The sequence below is a fragment of the Chroicocephalus ridibundus genome, chromosome 1 (assembly GCF_963924245.1).
Source record: "Chroicocephalus ridibundus chromosome 1, bChrRid1.1, whole genome shotgun sequence".
Classification (NCBI taxonomy): domain Eukaryota; kingdom Metazoa; phylum Chordata; class Aves; order Charadriiformes; family Laridae; genus Chroicocephalus; species Chroicocephalus ridibundus.
This window is the reverse complement of record NC_086284.1, coordinates 153,173,273-153,187,247: the sequence shown is the minus strand read 5'-3', so window position 1 is coordinate 153,187,247 and position 13,975 is coordinate 153,173,273. Positions and strand designations below refer to the sequence as shown.

Genomic DNA, 13,975 nt, shown 5'->3' with positions numbered 1-13,975 from the left:
TCCAGACATTTCTGTACTCCTTTGGTACGGGTTCGCTGAAATCCCGCCCGGGCTTTGGGATGGTGGGGAGAGCGTAAGGAGAGGATGGGTAAGGTTTCCTACCCGCTGCCAAAAGCCCCGGGAGCAGCCGCGGAGCCCCCTTCCCCTAAAGAGCGGAAAATAGCCCGGCTTGAAGGCAGGCATCGCTCGCTGGCGGTCTGCAAAAGAGAAAAAAAGAAAAAAAAAAAAAAAAAAGCATCTCACTTTCTTCTTTTTGCAGAGAAAGTGCTGAGCTTTCTCTTTGCCCCCTCCCCATCCCGGGTGTCCTCTGTGTTTAAACTCAGGTTACAAACGAGCTGTGTTTCTCCCGCTAGAGCCCTGGAAAAGCCTCGCATCTGGCAGAGCCGTAGAGGGAGGCAGCTGACATGAGAAATGCGCCCGGGCTTTGGGAGCGGAGCGGGGCCGGGCCGGGCTGGCGGGGAAAGGTGCCGGGCGTTTGGTGGAGGGGCCTCTCCCCTCCAGACTCCCTTGGATGTTTTTCTCATCCTAGGTCTTTGGCCATGAACCCCATCCAGAGACCTGAGATGTACATCATCGGCGCGCAGCCGGTGTGCAGCCAGCTGCCGGGGCTCTCCCCGGGGCAGCGCAAGCTCTGCCAGCTCTACCAGGAGCACATGGTGTTCATCGGGGAAGGGGCCCGCAGTGCCATCAAGGAGTGCCAGTACCAGTTTCGGCAGCGGCGGTGGAACTGCAGCACGGTGGACAACACCTCCGTCTTCGGGAGGGTCATGAAAATAGGTAGGAGCACCCAGCGCCGGGCAGGTGCGGGGCGCAGGCCGGCAGCCCCGGTGCAGCTTTCTCCCTTCCTTCAAGTACACATGCAGGAGCAGTGAGCCCCGTTAGTATTGCTCCTAAAGCTGCCTTTAATGAGCTTTTCCATTCCCTGGTGTGCTGGTGCTGCCCGTGGCAGGACTGCACCTGAGCGGCGGCAGGACAGGAGCTAGCGGGGGGACTAGGGGGACAGGGGGCACACTGTCTTTGGGGAGCCATGGGAAGGTCAGGAAGAGGGGGGCTGCTTTTGTTCTGTGTGCTTGTTTAAAGGGAGGGAGGGAAGAAGCTGGAGCCGGGAACAATGGACCCGTGTTATCATTCCCAGCATCTGGAGTGCCCTCGGACAGGGAATGCAGCCCTGAGATGTGGGAAATATGGACTCCCTTGGCATGGGATCTTTCCCCCCTCCCTGTTCTGCCACTTTCTGTGTAAACCTAAGAGATTTTTATAATTCCTGCCCTGCTGGCCGTAAGAGGCGCATTGACAGGCCATTGCTGCACTTGAATTGAGGTGTGACCTAGCTACATTGTCCCAGTTCCTTTTGAAATGCAATCATCTGATGGCATGAAACTGAGAAATCCGGGCTCGGTTTGATGTGTCCGACAGCCAGGACAATAAAGAAAAGGTGTTAAAACAGCCACTCACACAAACACACATGCGCGCACACACACTCTCTCCAAGCCCTGTGTGAAGAGGTTTTGTTTCCCACCCACAAAGCCAATCATTTACACTGAAGAACCAGCACTATTTCTCGGTTGTGAGGTCAGGGAAAACACTTCACAAGCACAGGCAGCTGGACACGGAGAGGTGCATCTTTAATACCTCTGGGGCATCAAGGCGATAGGGCACCAGGAGAACCAAGTCCTGTGATCCCTTCCCTTTGATCATGAAGTTCTTACGTGTCATCCTAGAGAATTTTAGGGATATTTCTGCATGTGTTACTCAACCTTTCAGAATTCCTAATTCAGCCCACCAGAGCCATTCTAATTCCTCCCTTTCTGCCCAGCTCATACCCCAACAAATCCCCGCTTCTCTGGGGTACTCCCCTGGGAATTGCCATTTCCTGACACATACTTTCAGCTGCTGACACACATCCAAGGCATCTGTGCATCCTTGATCTCCCTCTTTCTGATAGCAAGGGTGGTGGCCAGATGAGGCTGCATGCAATCACAGATTGTTAAAACTTGTGCTGAAATTTCATTCACCAAAGGGGAAAGGAGAGAAAATACCCCCCCCCCCCCATCTCTCCCTTCTGGTGTCCCTCCCTCACATGTAACTTATCCCAAAGAACGGGGATCCCCAAAGAGATCCTAGTGACTCCACAAGGACACAAGAAAATCAGGATCTCCCCTTCTGGAGTAAATTTCATCCTCTTCCTCAGTATCTTCCTGCAGCCCCAGGTTGGTCCAGTGGGTGGGTCCACGTCTGGAAAAGAAGTAAGTATGAACTGAGAGAAAGGAAAGATCAGAGCTGTCAGGACTAAAAGCTGTTAGGAAGGATCAGAGGGTGTATGGGAAGAAGCGACCAGAGTGGACAGTGGAAGAGGGAAGATTCCTCCTGTCTAAAATGGACTTGATCCTGTTAGATTGGAGCAAATTTGGGTTTAGATGGGGAAAGAGGTGTTGTGGATATGTGATGAGCGTGTCCTGTAGTCCTGCTGCTATTGCTTAGTTTGTGCTTGCATTTGTTTGTTAGGAGTACTGTAGTATCTCTAGCAGGAATCTGCTGATGGTAGTGTCTGTGAGGTGACTGCCTGCGCTTTCCTGCTGTTTAAAAACCTATCCTAACAAAACAGTTTTGAACCCGGCTCCTTTAGATTCTATGATCAGAGCATGTTCAGATGGAAGGCTGGAACTCCAACACAAGCCAGCACAGAAAAGGAGTAAAAACAATGTCACCAAAGGTGGCCTGGGGTATTACAGGCTCTATGATGATTCATCGCTGTTGTCTATGTTAGTGATAAGCTGCTGTGGAGGGGGATGCTGCCTCTTCTCTTAGTTCCACCTTCCGCTTTGGCTTTATCCTCCTTTGTAATGAGGCGTTGCTCATCATTTCAGCAAATCTATTTTCCGTGCTGGGGAAGAAAACAAAGCCTTTCAGTCTCTCAGGTTGTGTCAGCTATAAAGTCATTCTTCCCTGGGTTCATACTGTGTGCCTGTCTCCTGTTCTCAACCTCTGAGCCCCAATTCTGGACCACAGCCCTTTTTCTGTACTCTGTGCCAATGGCACGAGAAAGGTCTGGAGACCAGAATATCTGCAAGAGTGCAGAGGCATGCCAGAGTGTTGTGGAGAGGGGGGGAAAAAGAGATAAGAAGGACCCAGAAGGTGTATAGTATGCCAACAACCCTCGGCTGCCCACCCACCGATGCAGGCATGGCATATATTATATCATTTCTGGAGCTGCTCTAGATTGTGAGAGGGGAGGAGAACCTGCCCTGGCCAAGTCCAAAGCCTGGGAGATCCTTGCGAGAGCGTTCACTCAGAAACCTGGAAGATTTGTTTCCTTTCCCCCTTGCAGAACTTGGCTCAGCTTCGAAACGGGAGACCCGGTTGGTCTGTGTTTAATCATTACACCTTCATTTTGTGCATTTCATAGAGATGAGGCAGTCTGATGATACAAAGCTTTTGTAGAGGCACCCATAGCACTGAAGTAGGCTGCTTTTTAGCACTGTTTCTTGCTAGTGTTTGTGTTGTCATGAGAATTGCTCTTACCTTTTAAGTGTGGTTTATTCAGTAATGATATCTGGCAATGTATGAAAATTGTCCTTCTGAAGTTGCTTCTTGTTATGTCAGTACAGATTTTACACCCTATGTGTGTGTATCTCTATACATTATAGACAGACACATTCATTACTGCTACATTTATGAGGGAGACAACAGAGCACCCAAAAAAGGTCGTGTTAGAATTTCCTCAGGGGAAGAGAGAATATATCTCCTTCGGTGCAGTCCTAAAGGCAAGGCTGGGGTTTCCAGGTTAGTCCAGTCATTTCTGAAGCCAAAGATCTTACTTCTTCTGCCTTTTCAAATGCAAAAAGAAAAAAAAAAGTCATGAAAGAGGAGAACAAAGAGAAATATTTTCCCTTGTTTTTCGTCGAGGTTGCCAAACTTTAGGGAAATGCTTTTAAAAAAAAATAAGTTGAAACTAAAACTTTTTCATCAGAAAAGTTAAGAGCCACACATTTTTATCATCTTTGTGTCAGTCTCCCAACTGGAGTCAGTTCTTCTGGCAGCTCCCGAAAAGCAAGCCGTGGGGACTGACACCTTGCCTGGGTACAGCCCACCCTGGCATCCTCGCCCGTGGACCGCCCCCTCCCCCCAGAAAAGTCGCCGCGTCGCCGGGCTCCCGGTCCCGCTGCCGGTGGCGGGTGGCCGGCGGGCACAGGAGGGCAGCAGAGCTCCGCGCAGCTCCACCACGGCGGGCAGAGCATCCCGGGGACCGGAGCATCCCGGGGACCGGAGCATCCCGGGGACCGCAGCCGCCGGCACCGTATCGTCCTTCGGGAGAGCTCGGTGCGGCGTGGGAGGGGGCAGAACGGGGGTGGTGGGGGTGGGTTACTGCCTGACTGTCTCTGTAACCTCTGTTTGCACAAATTTGGGGAGTAACACCCCTGTCCTTTGAGGTGATGGCACAGAGGTATGGAACTGGAGTGAATTTTGAGATGATCAGCGAAAACCTAAATACTTTTCCGAGGCTGGAAGGCGTTGCAGGAGAGCGAAGAATACTAGGATGTATAAGCCCCCAGCTGCCAGCTACAGATTTGCTTTTTATTAACATGGGGTTTCATGCACACATCCGATCCCGCCTCCCACACCAAGCTGCAGTCCTCCAAACCTACATCTACCGAGCACCGTGGTTTGTTCTGCTTTGTGGGCAGCAAGGGGCGGGGGGAAAAAACCCAAGGTGGCTTGTTTCAGCCTCTCCCACCACCATCCTCAGCAGCCTAAACAACTCACGCGGGTCCAGGGGCTGCACGGCGAGTTGTTGTGCTGCTACCTCTGGAACGTGGAGGTGGTTCAAATATGGAAGTTAAAGTGCAGAGATCTCGAGCAAGCTGTAAGGATGCTAAGCACCTGGAGCCATGCAGACTCTGTTGCACAAGCTGTACCACTGGGAGGTCCTTTCCTTCTGTGTTTTTTAATCTCTGTGGATGCAGGGAGTGCTCTACTTAATAGGGCAATTGGTGTGTCCGCAGGGCTCTCATCGTACAGGCACAGACTGGTAGGGGCAAAACTGTACATTGGACCATTACCTTAAAATACCCATAACATGCGAAACGAACTAGATGAGTAAAAGCTTGATTTTGGTTGCTGAAAAATGACCGCAACTCCCTTATGGGCCAGTCTCAGCTGAATTACCTTAACTAGGAGTCACTCCTCTTTACCTCTCGAACCAGGGAGGTTTGGGGGCCATAGTCCACTCCTTATGAGCTGTTAGTAAGGCCCTCCCTTCTATATTATGTGTCCTGTAGTGTTTTATCAGCCTTGTGCTGTGCTCCAGAGCAGAAGCCCTTAGTGTACAACTCTCATTTAGAGGGGAAAAAAAACAAATCACAAGTTGTTCCGCAAGGTGGATGCCATTCACAGCCTTGCCTTTGTCTTGGGTCATTACCACTAAGCTGGTGATAAGCTGCTATTAATTACAGATTGTCAGCATATGCAAATTGGAACAAGAGCATACCAAAAGCATCAGCTCAGTCCCACTGAGGGAGCTGGCACTGAGAGCCCCGTGGGCTGGTGACAAACTGTTCTTGGAGGATCTGCCTTGCCTTCTGAAGCCATTCAAATTTGCTTGAGAGCATTAGAGGGTCGCCTCTTGCTGGGGTTTGGTGTCAGTAGCCATTCACAATCAGATCGCTTATTCCAGTGAAGCTTTGGCAGTTGTTCTCTTTATCACATGAAAGTTCGGTGTCGCACACAATGACTCTGAAGGTGTTGGTTTAGCTATTTATTACACCGTGTGGTGAGAGTGCAGGTGTGGGCTGCATCCTTCTCCTCATCCCCCTCTTTTCCCCCCTTTTAGACCCACAGCACTCGCTGGGGCAGCACGCTTAGCCTCATGCAGTATTCTGGCTGCATTGATGCCCCGGTCAAATTTAGGCTGAACCACTGCCAGGAATACATAGCTGGAGACCTGATCCAGCTGCTTGGCTCAGAGTCTAAGTGGTATAGAGAACCCACTCCAAGCAGAGCAGTCTCTAGTAAACCTGCTAATGGAAAGTCTTTTCATTTATTATTATTGTCTACATGGGAAAGTTTTACTTGTTCCAGCACTGCAGCTCTGTAGGCGTTGGGACAGCCTCTGCCTTGATGCTTTAGTGTAAAAATGGGTTTCCTTCAGTTTGTCTCAAAACGCTTCTCAGCTGACCTTATGTAAACCAAAATAAGGTCGATGAACTAAGATGCCCATAAAGAGTGCTTGTCCCAATTAAATTAAAACTGTTCCAGAGTGATATCTGGCTCAACCAGAACGCTCCTCTTGCACGGACCCAGCCTCATTAGTCGTTTTCAGTGATTATTGGCAGAGTCGGTGGCTGAGGCAGCAGCTGTATTTTCAGCAAGTGAATAACCCTCTTGCTGCTTGAGAGTTTCCTCCAGGTTGAAATGAGAGGATAGTGAAGGGTTGATCCGAGGGGAAGGAGGCTGAGCACTCCCTGCCTATGGTGTCGCTGTTTCTTTTGGGCGAGGCCTGGAGTTTCCAGGGCTCTGAAATGGTCAAACATAAGTATAATAAAAATAATAACCCTTGAGGAACAGCACCTACAAGTTCTTCCCAAGAATGTTCCTGCAGGTGACAGAAGGAATCTCAGCCCCTTCCCTGGATTGTGTCAGAGAATCAGATTTGGTTTTGATCCTGGTTACAGAGAAACTGCCAGCTCTGGACAGTCAATTGACTGGAGCTGTTACTGTGAAATGAAAAGAAAAACGGGATGCAAGCATGTGTTAGCACAGTTCCTCCTCTACCAGAACAGGGTGGTGCCCTTGCACTTGACCACGCCGTTCCTTTGTTCCAGCTAATTCTTTGCAGCTTCTCAGAGTGCCCCATGGTCCTACTGCCCATAGCCCGTTTGCTTGCCTCTTGCTGCGCGTTGCGTTTGTTCAATGAGATCTGTCCCTCGTTAATTTGCTTCTCACGTCTCTCTCACAGGGAGCAGAGAGACCGCTTTCACCTACGCCGTCAGCGCTGCCGGGGTGGTGAACGCCATCAGCCGGGCTTGCCGTGAAGGAGAGCTCTCCAGCTGTGGCTGCAGCCGGACCGCCCGGCCCAAGGACTTGCCCCGAGACTGGCTGTGGGGTGGCTGCGGGGATAACGTGGAGTATGGATATCGATTTGCCAAGGAGTTTGTGGATGCCAAGGAGAGGGAGAAGAACTACGTGAGAGGTTCAGAGGAGCAGGCTCGCATGCTGATGAACTTGCAGAACAACGAGGCTGGTCGCAGGGTAAGACCAATGCTGACCTTTTCCTCTTTCTCAGATTCAGAAGGCTTGAGATAGCTAGATACCAAATTACTTGTAGGTTTGGTGAGGGATAGTCCAACGATCCCCCAGTGACTCCCTTGAAACAGTGTACGGTCACATTTTCTTCATTTTTGTGACTACTACAGACTATATGGACAATATTATGTTCCAGCTTTAATGGCAGGCTTCCGTTGCCAGCTAAAGCCAGTGAGTTTTGGGGTCTGTTGAGACACTGTATGGCACACATGTACAGACGTTTAAGCCCTTTCCAAATAAACTAGGTGCTTGTCAAGGCCTGCTTTCAAGTTTTACATCTCAGAAACTGGCTTCCCAGAGCTGCCCAAATGACAGGCTGGTGGTGAAGAGGAGAATCTGTTGGCATGTGGAGTTCTCTTCGACTGCCATCATTGAGATTTTTGGGAGTATCAGGGCAGAAGCAAACATTGAATCAGGCTACCTGGCTATGTCTGAAATTTATGCCTTGCTCAGTTACCTTGGTATTGGGCAAAATAAATAACGTGCATCTAGGTGACAGACGTTTTCTGAGAAGATGCACAGTTTTGATCTGGAGATCCCTAGGGATGGAGAATCCATCACTTCCCTTTGTAGTATGCTACCATCATTAATCACCCTGTTTCAACACTGTGCTTCATTATCATTTGAATTCATCTGGCGTCAGCTTCCAATCAGTTCTGAGTTTTACAGCTAGATTGAAAAGCCTCTTAGTAATCAGAATTTCCTCTGCGTAGATGTATTTATCTACTGTAATTTATTCACCACTCTTTCTTGACAAACTAGATTCAGCACTGAAGACTCTCTCACTTTCTGATGTTCTCATCAGCCATCAAATCATTTTCACATCACTTTAGTGTACCCTTTCCAGTTTTCCCATATCCTTTAAGAAACTAGATACCAAAATGACATGCTGGGTTCTGGTGCTGGTCTCCCTGATGCTGTAAACGTAGGTGAATTTGCCCCCTTTTTATGCGTTCAGTGTATGCACGTTTGCTTTTTACGCCATTCCTCTGTCTGTGATTGATAGCCTGGAAGGTGTAGCATCATTCATATGCGGTACAACTGTGTAATCCTGCCTCTTTCCAAATGTAGAACAGGAATACTTACTTCAACATTTGTGCCTTTTCCACAAGGTGTTTAAAATTTTTATCATTCTTCCCTAGTAGTGAGCTTTTCTGAAGTTAATTTTATTTCTAATGTGTATTAAAAAATCCTATTAAGTGTACTTAGCCTTGCTCTTTTGCACATTCTCAACTAATATTCTTAGTTCCCTTATCAATTTTCTGCCCTTTCTAACTTCTAATTGTTACTGAATTATCTTTCCCATATATGTCTGTTCTTTTCTGCATGTAATTTCAGCTTTATTTTGCCACCGAAGATGATTTGCTCTGGTTTTTTTTTGATTGTGAAATCAGTGTGTCAGGTTGAAGCATTGCAAATACTCCATTCTTCCCTTGCAAAATCCAGTTGGGGTAAATTTGCAGTAAGTGGAAAACTGTGGACTTGAAAGCTGTAGAACTCAGTGGGTTTTGGTATGGGGTTGTGTTTTTTTTGGCTTGGAAGGGCAGAGGGTCTGCATGTGCTTAGAAATGGGGGGAGGTATTCCTCCACAGAGTAGTAGCCTGAAAGTGGCATTCTTCTCTGCGTTACTTGCTTTAAACATCTTATATGTCTGGAGTCATGAACTTGGATTACTACAAATAAATACCCTGCCTAAAATAGGGAGAGAATATGTTACGAGACTTTTTAACAGCCAGTCCTATTGCCTTGAGGGATCCCAGAGACAGAATATGGCCAATAGTTTGAGGCGCCAGTTGAACTGTAGTAACATCTGTATTAGAAGACCAAGTCAGAAGATACTTGCTCTGTAGCACGGGCGAAACACTACCCTGTCTCGTTATTCTTGTTACATGGGCAAGCATCCAACTGAGCTGTGATTTCACACGATGATACAGTCTTAGATGGAAGAAAGCTTTCTCCTGCTTTAAGGATAGAGCTAACAACACCGATGTCCTGCCTTTACTATAGTGCAGAAAGTTAACTAAATTGTGCTTGGAATGCTACAGTGCCTGTGCTTCTTTGGACTCCATAGGTAAGCTCTCGAGGTGATTTCACTGTCTCCAGCTAACCCTGGACAAAAGCTTTCCAAAGGGCCCGGCAAAAGACGATGTTATTTCTAGCTTGGTTTTTGTAGACTCTGTAGAACAGATGGCCATAGAAAATAACCTTAGATTTAATGAACACAAGTCATTTTAGATTAAATTAAATGGAAGTATAAACTGATGCGTAATTAAGCTTGTGGATTTCAAAGAACAAACTCTGATAAACTAAAGGAGCCTGTTAGTAAACTCAGCCGAGGAACTCGAAGTGGAGGAGGTCTGGAACTTTTTCAAGTCAAAGATGCTAAAGCCATTACAATTCCGCATGCCAAGCAAGAGGAAAAAGCTTGTAGGAAGAATATCCAGACCTCACTGAATGAATAACTACCACAGAGAAACTGTTAGGAATAGACCAAGAGCCTACTAAGAATGGAAAAAAAAAAAAAAGAACTGATAGCAAATAAATAACGAAAAGCTCTGTCTTAGAGGTCAAGAAGTGTAAAGATGAAGTGAGAACAGTTAAAAAAAATCACGCTGAGTCAGACCTTGCAAAGGGTAGTAAAATAAACAATGAAAGTTTTTAACCTTTGCAAATTGGAGGAGGCTGTAGAAAGGAGGCTGCTACTCGATGGGGATGGGGCTGAGTCTAAAGACAGAGTAGTTTTTGTCCCCAAAGTAAACGAGTGCTTTACCTGGGGCCTCAAGTCAGACTGGGGGACGTTGCTCATGACGGGGGGGTACCGTGTGTCTGCTGCACAGTGGAGATGTCTTTTTCTGCCCTCGACACTTCTGCCTAGAGGAGGGCACCCTGTGGGAGCGAGGAAGGCATGAGGAGGCAGCAGATGTGTTCCAACAGGTAGAGGGTACTGACCTTTGGGGCTAGCAGACCTGGGATGGGTGGGATGGTGCAGGGGGCAGCTGGTGGAGGGGATTTGGGGATTGAGTTAAACAATTCAAATGGGAGTCAAGTGGCAGAAAAGGGTTGGAAGAACAAAGGGCTCTGGAGTAAATGAGGCTGGGGCTTTGGGATGGATTGAGTAGATGAAGATTTGGGGGTAGTGAGGAATGGAGATGCTGGGATCAGGAAAGGGGATGAATATGAAAGGATCTGGAGATGAGACCCGGGATGGCTCTGAGATGGCATTGCTGTGGCTTCCAGGGTTGTCTGGTTTGGGTGATGGTTGGCCCGCAGGCAGCCTTTCCTCTTGGGTCTTAGAAATATATTATCATGGGAGCAAAGGAGAAAGGCTGGAAATTGAAATTATCACCACCAAGGTGGAAGCAAAAGTCAGGTAGCGTAAAGCTCTCAAGTCACAGGGAGTGGCCACTTTCTTTCCTGCCACTCTGAAAGAGCTGGCACCCGGCAGCACAGGCAATGTGACCTCAGCAGCATTAACAGGAGGACCTGGGGGAAAGGGTATCTCAGAAGAAGAGGCAAAATGGGAAATAATTTGAGAAGGATTTTTCAAAGATTGATCACACAATCATTTAGAACATCATCGATCTCCTAAGAGGCAAAATAGATATGATAGGTCTCATTTATCTGAGATTCTGCGAGACGTTTAATGTATTTCCCACGTGGGAAATGCTTGATTAAATTGGGAAAGAGAAGGAAAAATGCAGCAGCTATGAGATGGACAAGAAACTGGTTCAAGGAAAGATGTCGGTAAGTTGTGCGAAAGGACGTATCTTGATCTTAACAGAGCTTAATTAGCAGAATTCTTCAAAGACTTGCCTCAAGGCCAACACGTAGTATTTTTGTTTCTCAGCCTCAACACAAGAGTTAGGAATGTGCTGATGAAATTTGCTGGTGATGCAAAGGTGGCAGCTATTATGAATACAGAGGAGAATCTGAATTTTGTACAGCAGCTAATGACAGCCAATAAAACAACATTAAGACCATCATTTGAGGTCTTGTATGAAAAACATTTCTGGTCATTAGGAAATGAGTAGAAAAGAATTGGTCGCAGCAGACAGCTGCACATGACTGGAGATGTAATGTGGCTCGGAAGGCGGCAAATATCCTATAATGTACCAGGGAAAGTCTTTTCATAAAACATGGGGGAATACTAATGCCATTGTATTAAGCTGTCCTGAGGCCCCAAAATATTGTATGTTCTCATATTCCCAAGCAAAATGACCTCAGACTAGAAAAGGCTTGTTATGGCTGACCCAAGGGATAGGAATCTTTTCTTAAGAAAGTGAGCTAGAATAGCTTGCCATGTTTAGCCTAGCAAAGTGAAAGCTGAGAGAGGATATGACTGATGTCTCTGTTAGTGGGAGAAATAATAGGGACGGAAAAGTACTTTTAAAGCAAAAGGCCAATTTGGCACAATAGCAAATGGGCATAAAGTGAATTCATTTAGACTGGAAATTAGAAAAAGATATATTTTATCATCGGAATAGCGATCAGAATAATGGTGGCTGAAAACCTAATTGCTTTTAAAAGGCACTCTATACATTTAAGGAAAATATTATTTGAAGCAGTGCCTACAATAGCAAGAGATCATACTTAATAACCGAGGAGGTCCCATCTAGTCCTGCATTCCTAAACTTCTGAGATTCTGGTTTTGGAAGCAGGAAGGTGCACATGTAACTCCATACTCCCGAAAGTTGGTGCTGAAGGAAAGGAGTACAGAAGACACGGCATTGAGCACTGCGAAGTGGCCACCAGGTGCCATCCCACATACGGCCTTGCCCCACTTTCCCAGCCGGTGTTTCAGTTGATGTCTCCTGATTTCTAGGCAGGCTTTTGGTGTGTCCCCTCACTCAGTTTCTTGTGGGTGAGAAAGTTCTCCTTGAACTCTGAGGAGCTCTGGTGGCAGGAGAAAAGATTGTCCCTGCTCTCTGTGGTTCTCAGAAGGGGAGCTGAGAGGGACGAGAGGGAACCAGAGGTCTTTTATCTTTCAGGCAGTCCTGACCCCATCACCCCTTCACTCCACATCGTAGTCCTTGTGCTGGTGCCTCCTGGCTCTATTGCCCTTGTTTGTTTGTCTTTGGCTGTTATCTCAATATATCCTTTCCTTCCATCTGTCTTTTTCTTCCAATTGGTCTCCATTACCCTCTCTTACTTGCCCCCCCTGTTCCTTATCTGTCGCCCTGTCTGGCGGACTGTGGCGGTCAGTCCTTCCATGCTGTTTACCCAGTCGGCATATGGCAGGCCTCAGTCATCAGTCACTCAAGCCAGTGCCAGGAGAGCCTGGAAGGGGGTCTGGCTAATTGACCACATAGGAATTCCCCATTAATTCCCTTCCCGTTTCCATTCTTGCAAGAAAAGAATTGGAAGAGAACTTGGGCTTATGGGAAGGGGCTTTAAGCCTTTCCATCAGAGGCATTTTCAACCTGTTTAAGTGGCATGGCCATCGATCAGACCCTGCCCTCAGAACTGCATGTGGGGTCTGTTATTCTTTACCTTGACCCGAGCCCAGTCAGAGAGGAATTCTCCAATTTCCTCTGCTTTCTTCCCGTTGGGGCAGCAAAGGAGGAGAGCGGGAGAGCCATGTAGCGGCTGAAGCTATGGTTACCTCCACGGGATGTTGATAGTGGGAGCCACGGGGGGCTGAGTGGTGCCATGCTTACCTGTGATAATTGGTAGCATTCGCGTTCCCCACCACAGCTACTACCCACATGGGCCAGATGTTTTGAGCATCAGTTGCTTAAAGCCAAGTCGGAGTGAACTCAGTCCCATGACATTAACTGAGAGGGATCGAGTTGCAGTGTTTTTCTAAAGGAACAAAGCCCAGGATTAGGAAGAATCATAATACTTTATAAAAACACATGCAAGGGCAAGGGAGGCATGAGTGGCCTGGGATTTGACAGAACCATAACCAAAAAGTGCTAACACAAGCTTATAACAAGCAGGCTGACAATGCAGTGAGGATATAGTACGTGTCTGGGGCTCGGGAAATTCAGCTGTAGCTCTGTCTGGTTATAGTACAGCAGGAATCCTTAAGTAACGGTGTGGTTGGTCCTCTGCAGTTGTAGTTCCATCCAAGACAAGTGCTTAACTCCCAGCCTGTAGCTGTTACATTGCACCGTGAGGGGTTGCCTCAGTAAATTGATCTCTGAGGAGCAGAACTAAAGCTTCTCTGTTTTAAGGACTCACTCCATTGACTTTCTTGGGAGCTGGATCGGCCTCCATGTGATTTAGCCATTAAGCCAAATTGAATCTTCACTAGCTGTCAGAAGCACTAGATGTTAGTTAGACCAGGAGCAACCAGTTGTTGTAGGAGAACTCTGACCTCTTGCTACTGGTCCAGAACGTAGTCGTAGGCAGCAGGTTTTGCTTGCGGTATGCTCAATTGCCTTAATCACCTACTCCTTGGCAAGCGAATGCAGAGAGCTGGGAAGCTTTCTTCTGCGTTGGTGAGTGAGGCAGAAAAGAAACCTCAGTGTTTGGCTATTTTATTCAGTAGAAAACCTGGCGGGAAGACATATCGCCTCCTCCTTCAGAACACCCTAGTATTTTTTCCTCATGTTCCTTGATCTCCCCCACCAGATACAGCTGGTGGTGATTTTGCAGCTAATGCCAAACAGCTCTGCTTGGCAGGTGGGATCTGGCAGAGGCACTGCCCTGCAAATGTGCAGGACACAGG

At 47.5% G+C, this 13,975-nt stretch overlaps 1 protein-coding gene across 2 annotated transcripts in view; it reads left to right on the top strand.

Annotated features, from left to right (window-relative positions):
* The window catches only part of WNT5B (Wnt family member 5B), a 74,379-nt gene that overhangs the window by 58,558 nt on the left and 1,846 nt on the right, over positions 1 to 13,975 (top strand). For both annotated transcript variants that reach the window (XM_063318578.1, XM_063318572.1), the window contains exons 3-4: positions 530 to 777; positions 6,956 to 7,248. In XM_063318578.1, the coding sequence (XP_063174648.1) occupies positions 530 to 777; positions 6,956 to 7,248 (541 nt within the window). The remainder of the gene's footprint in view (positions 1 to 529; positions 778 to 6,955; positions 7,249 to 13,975) is intronic.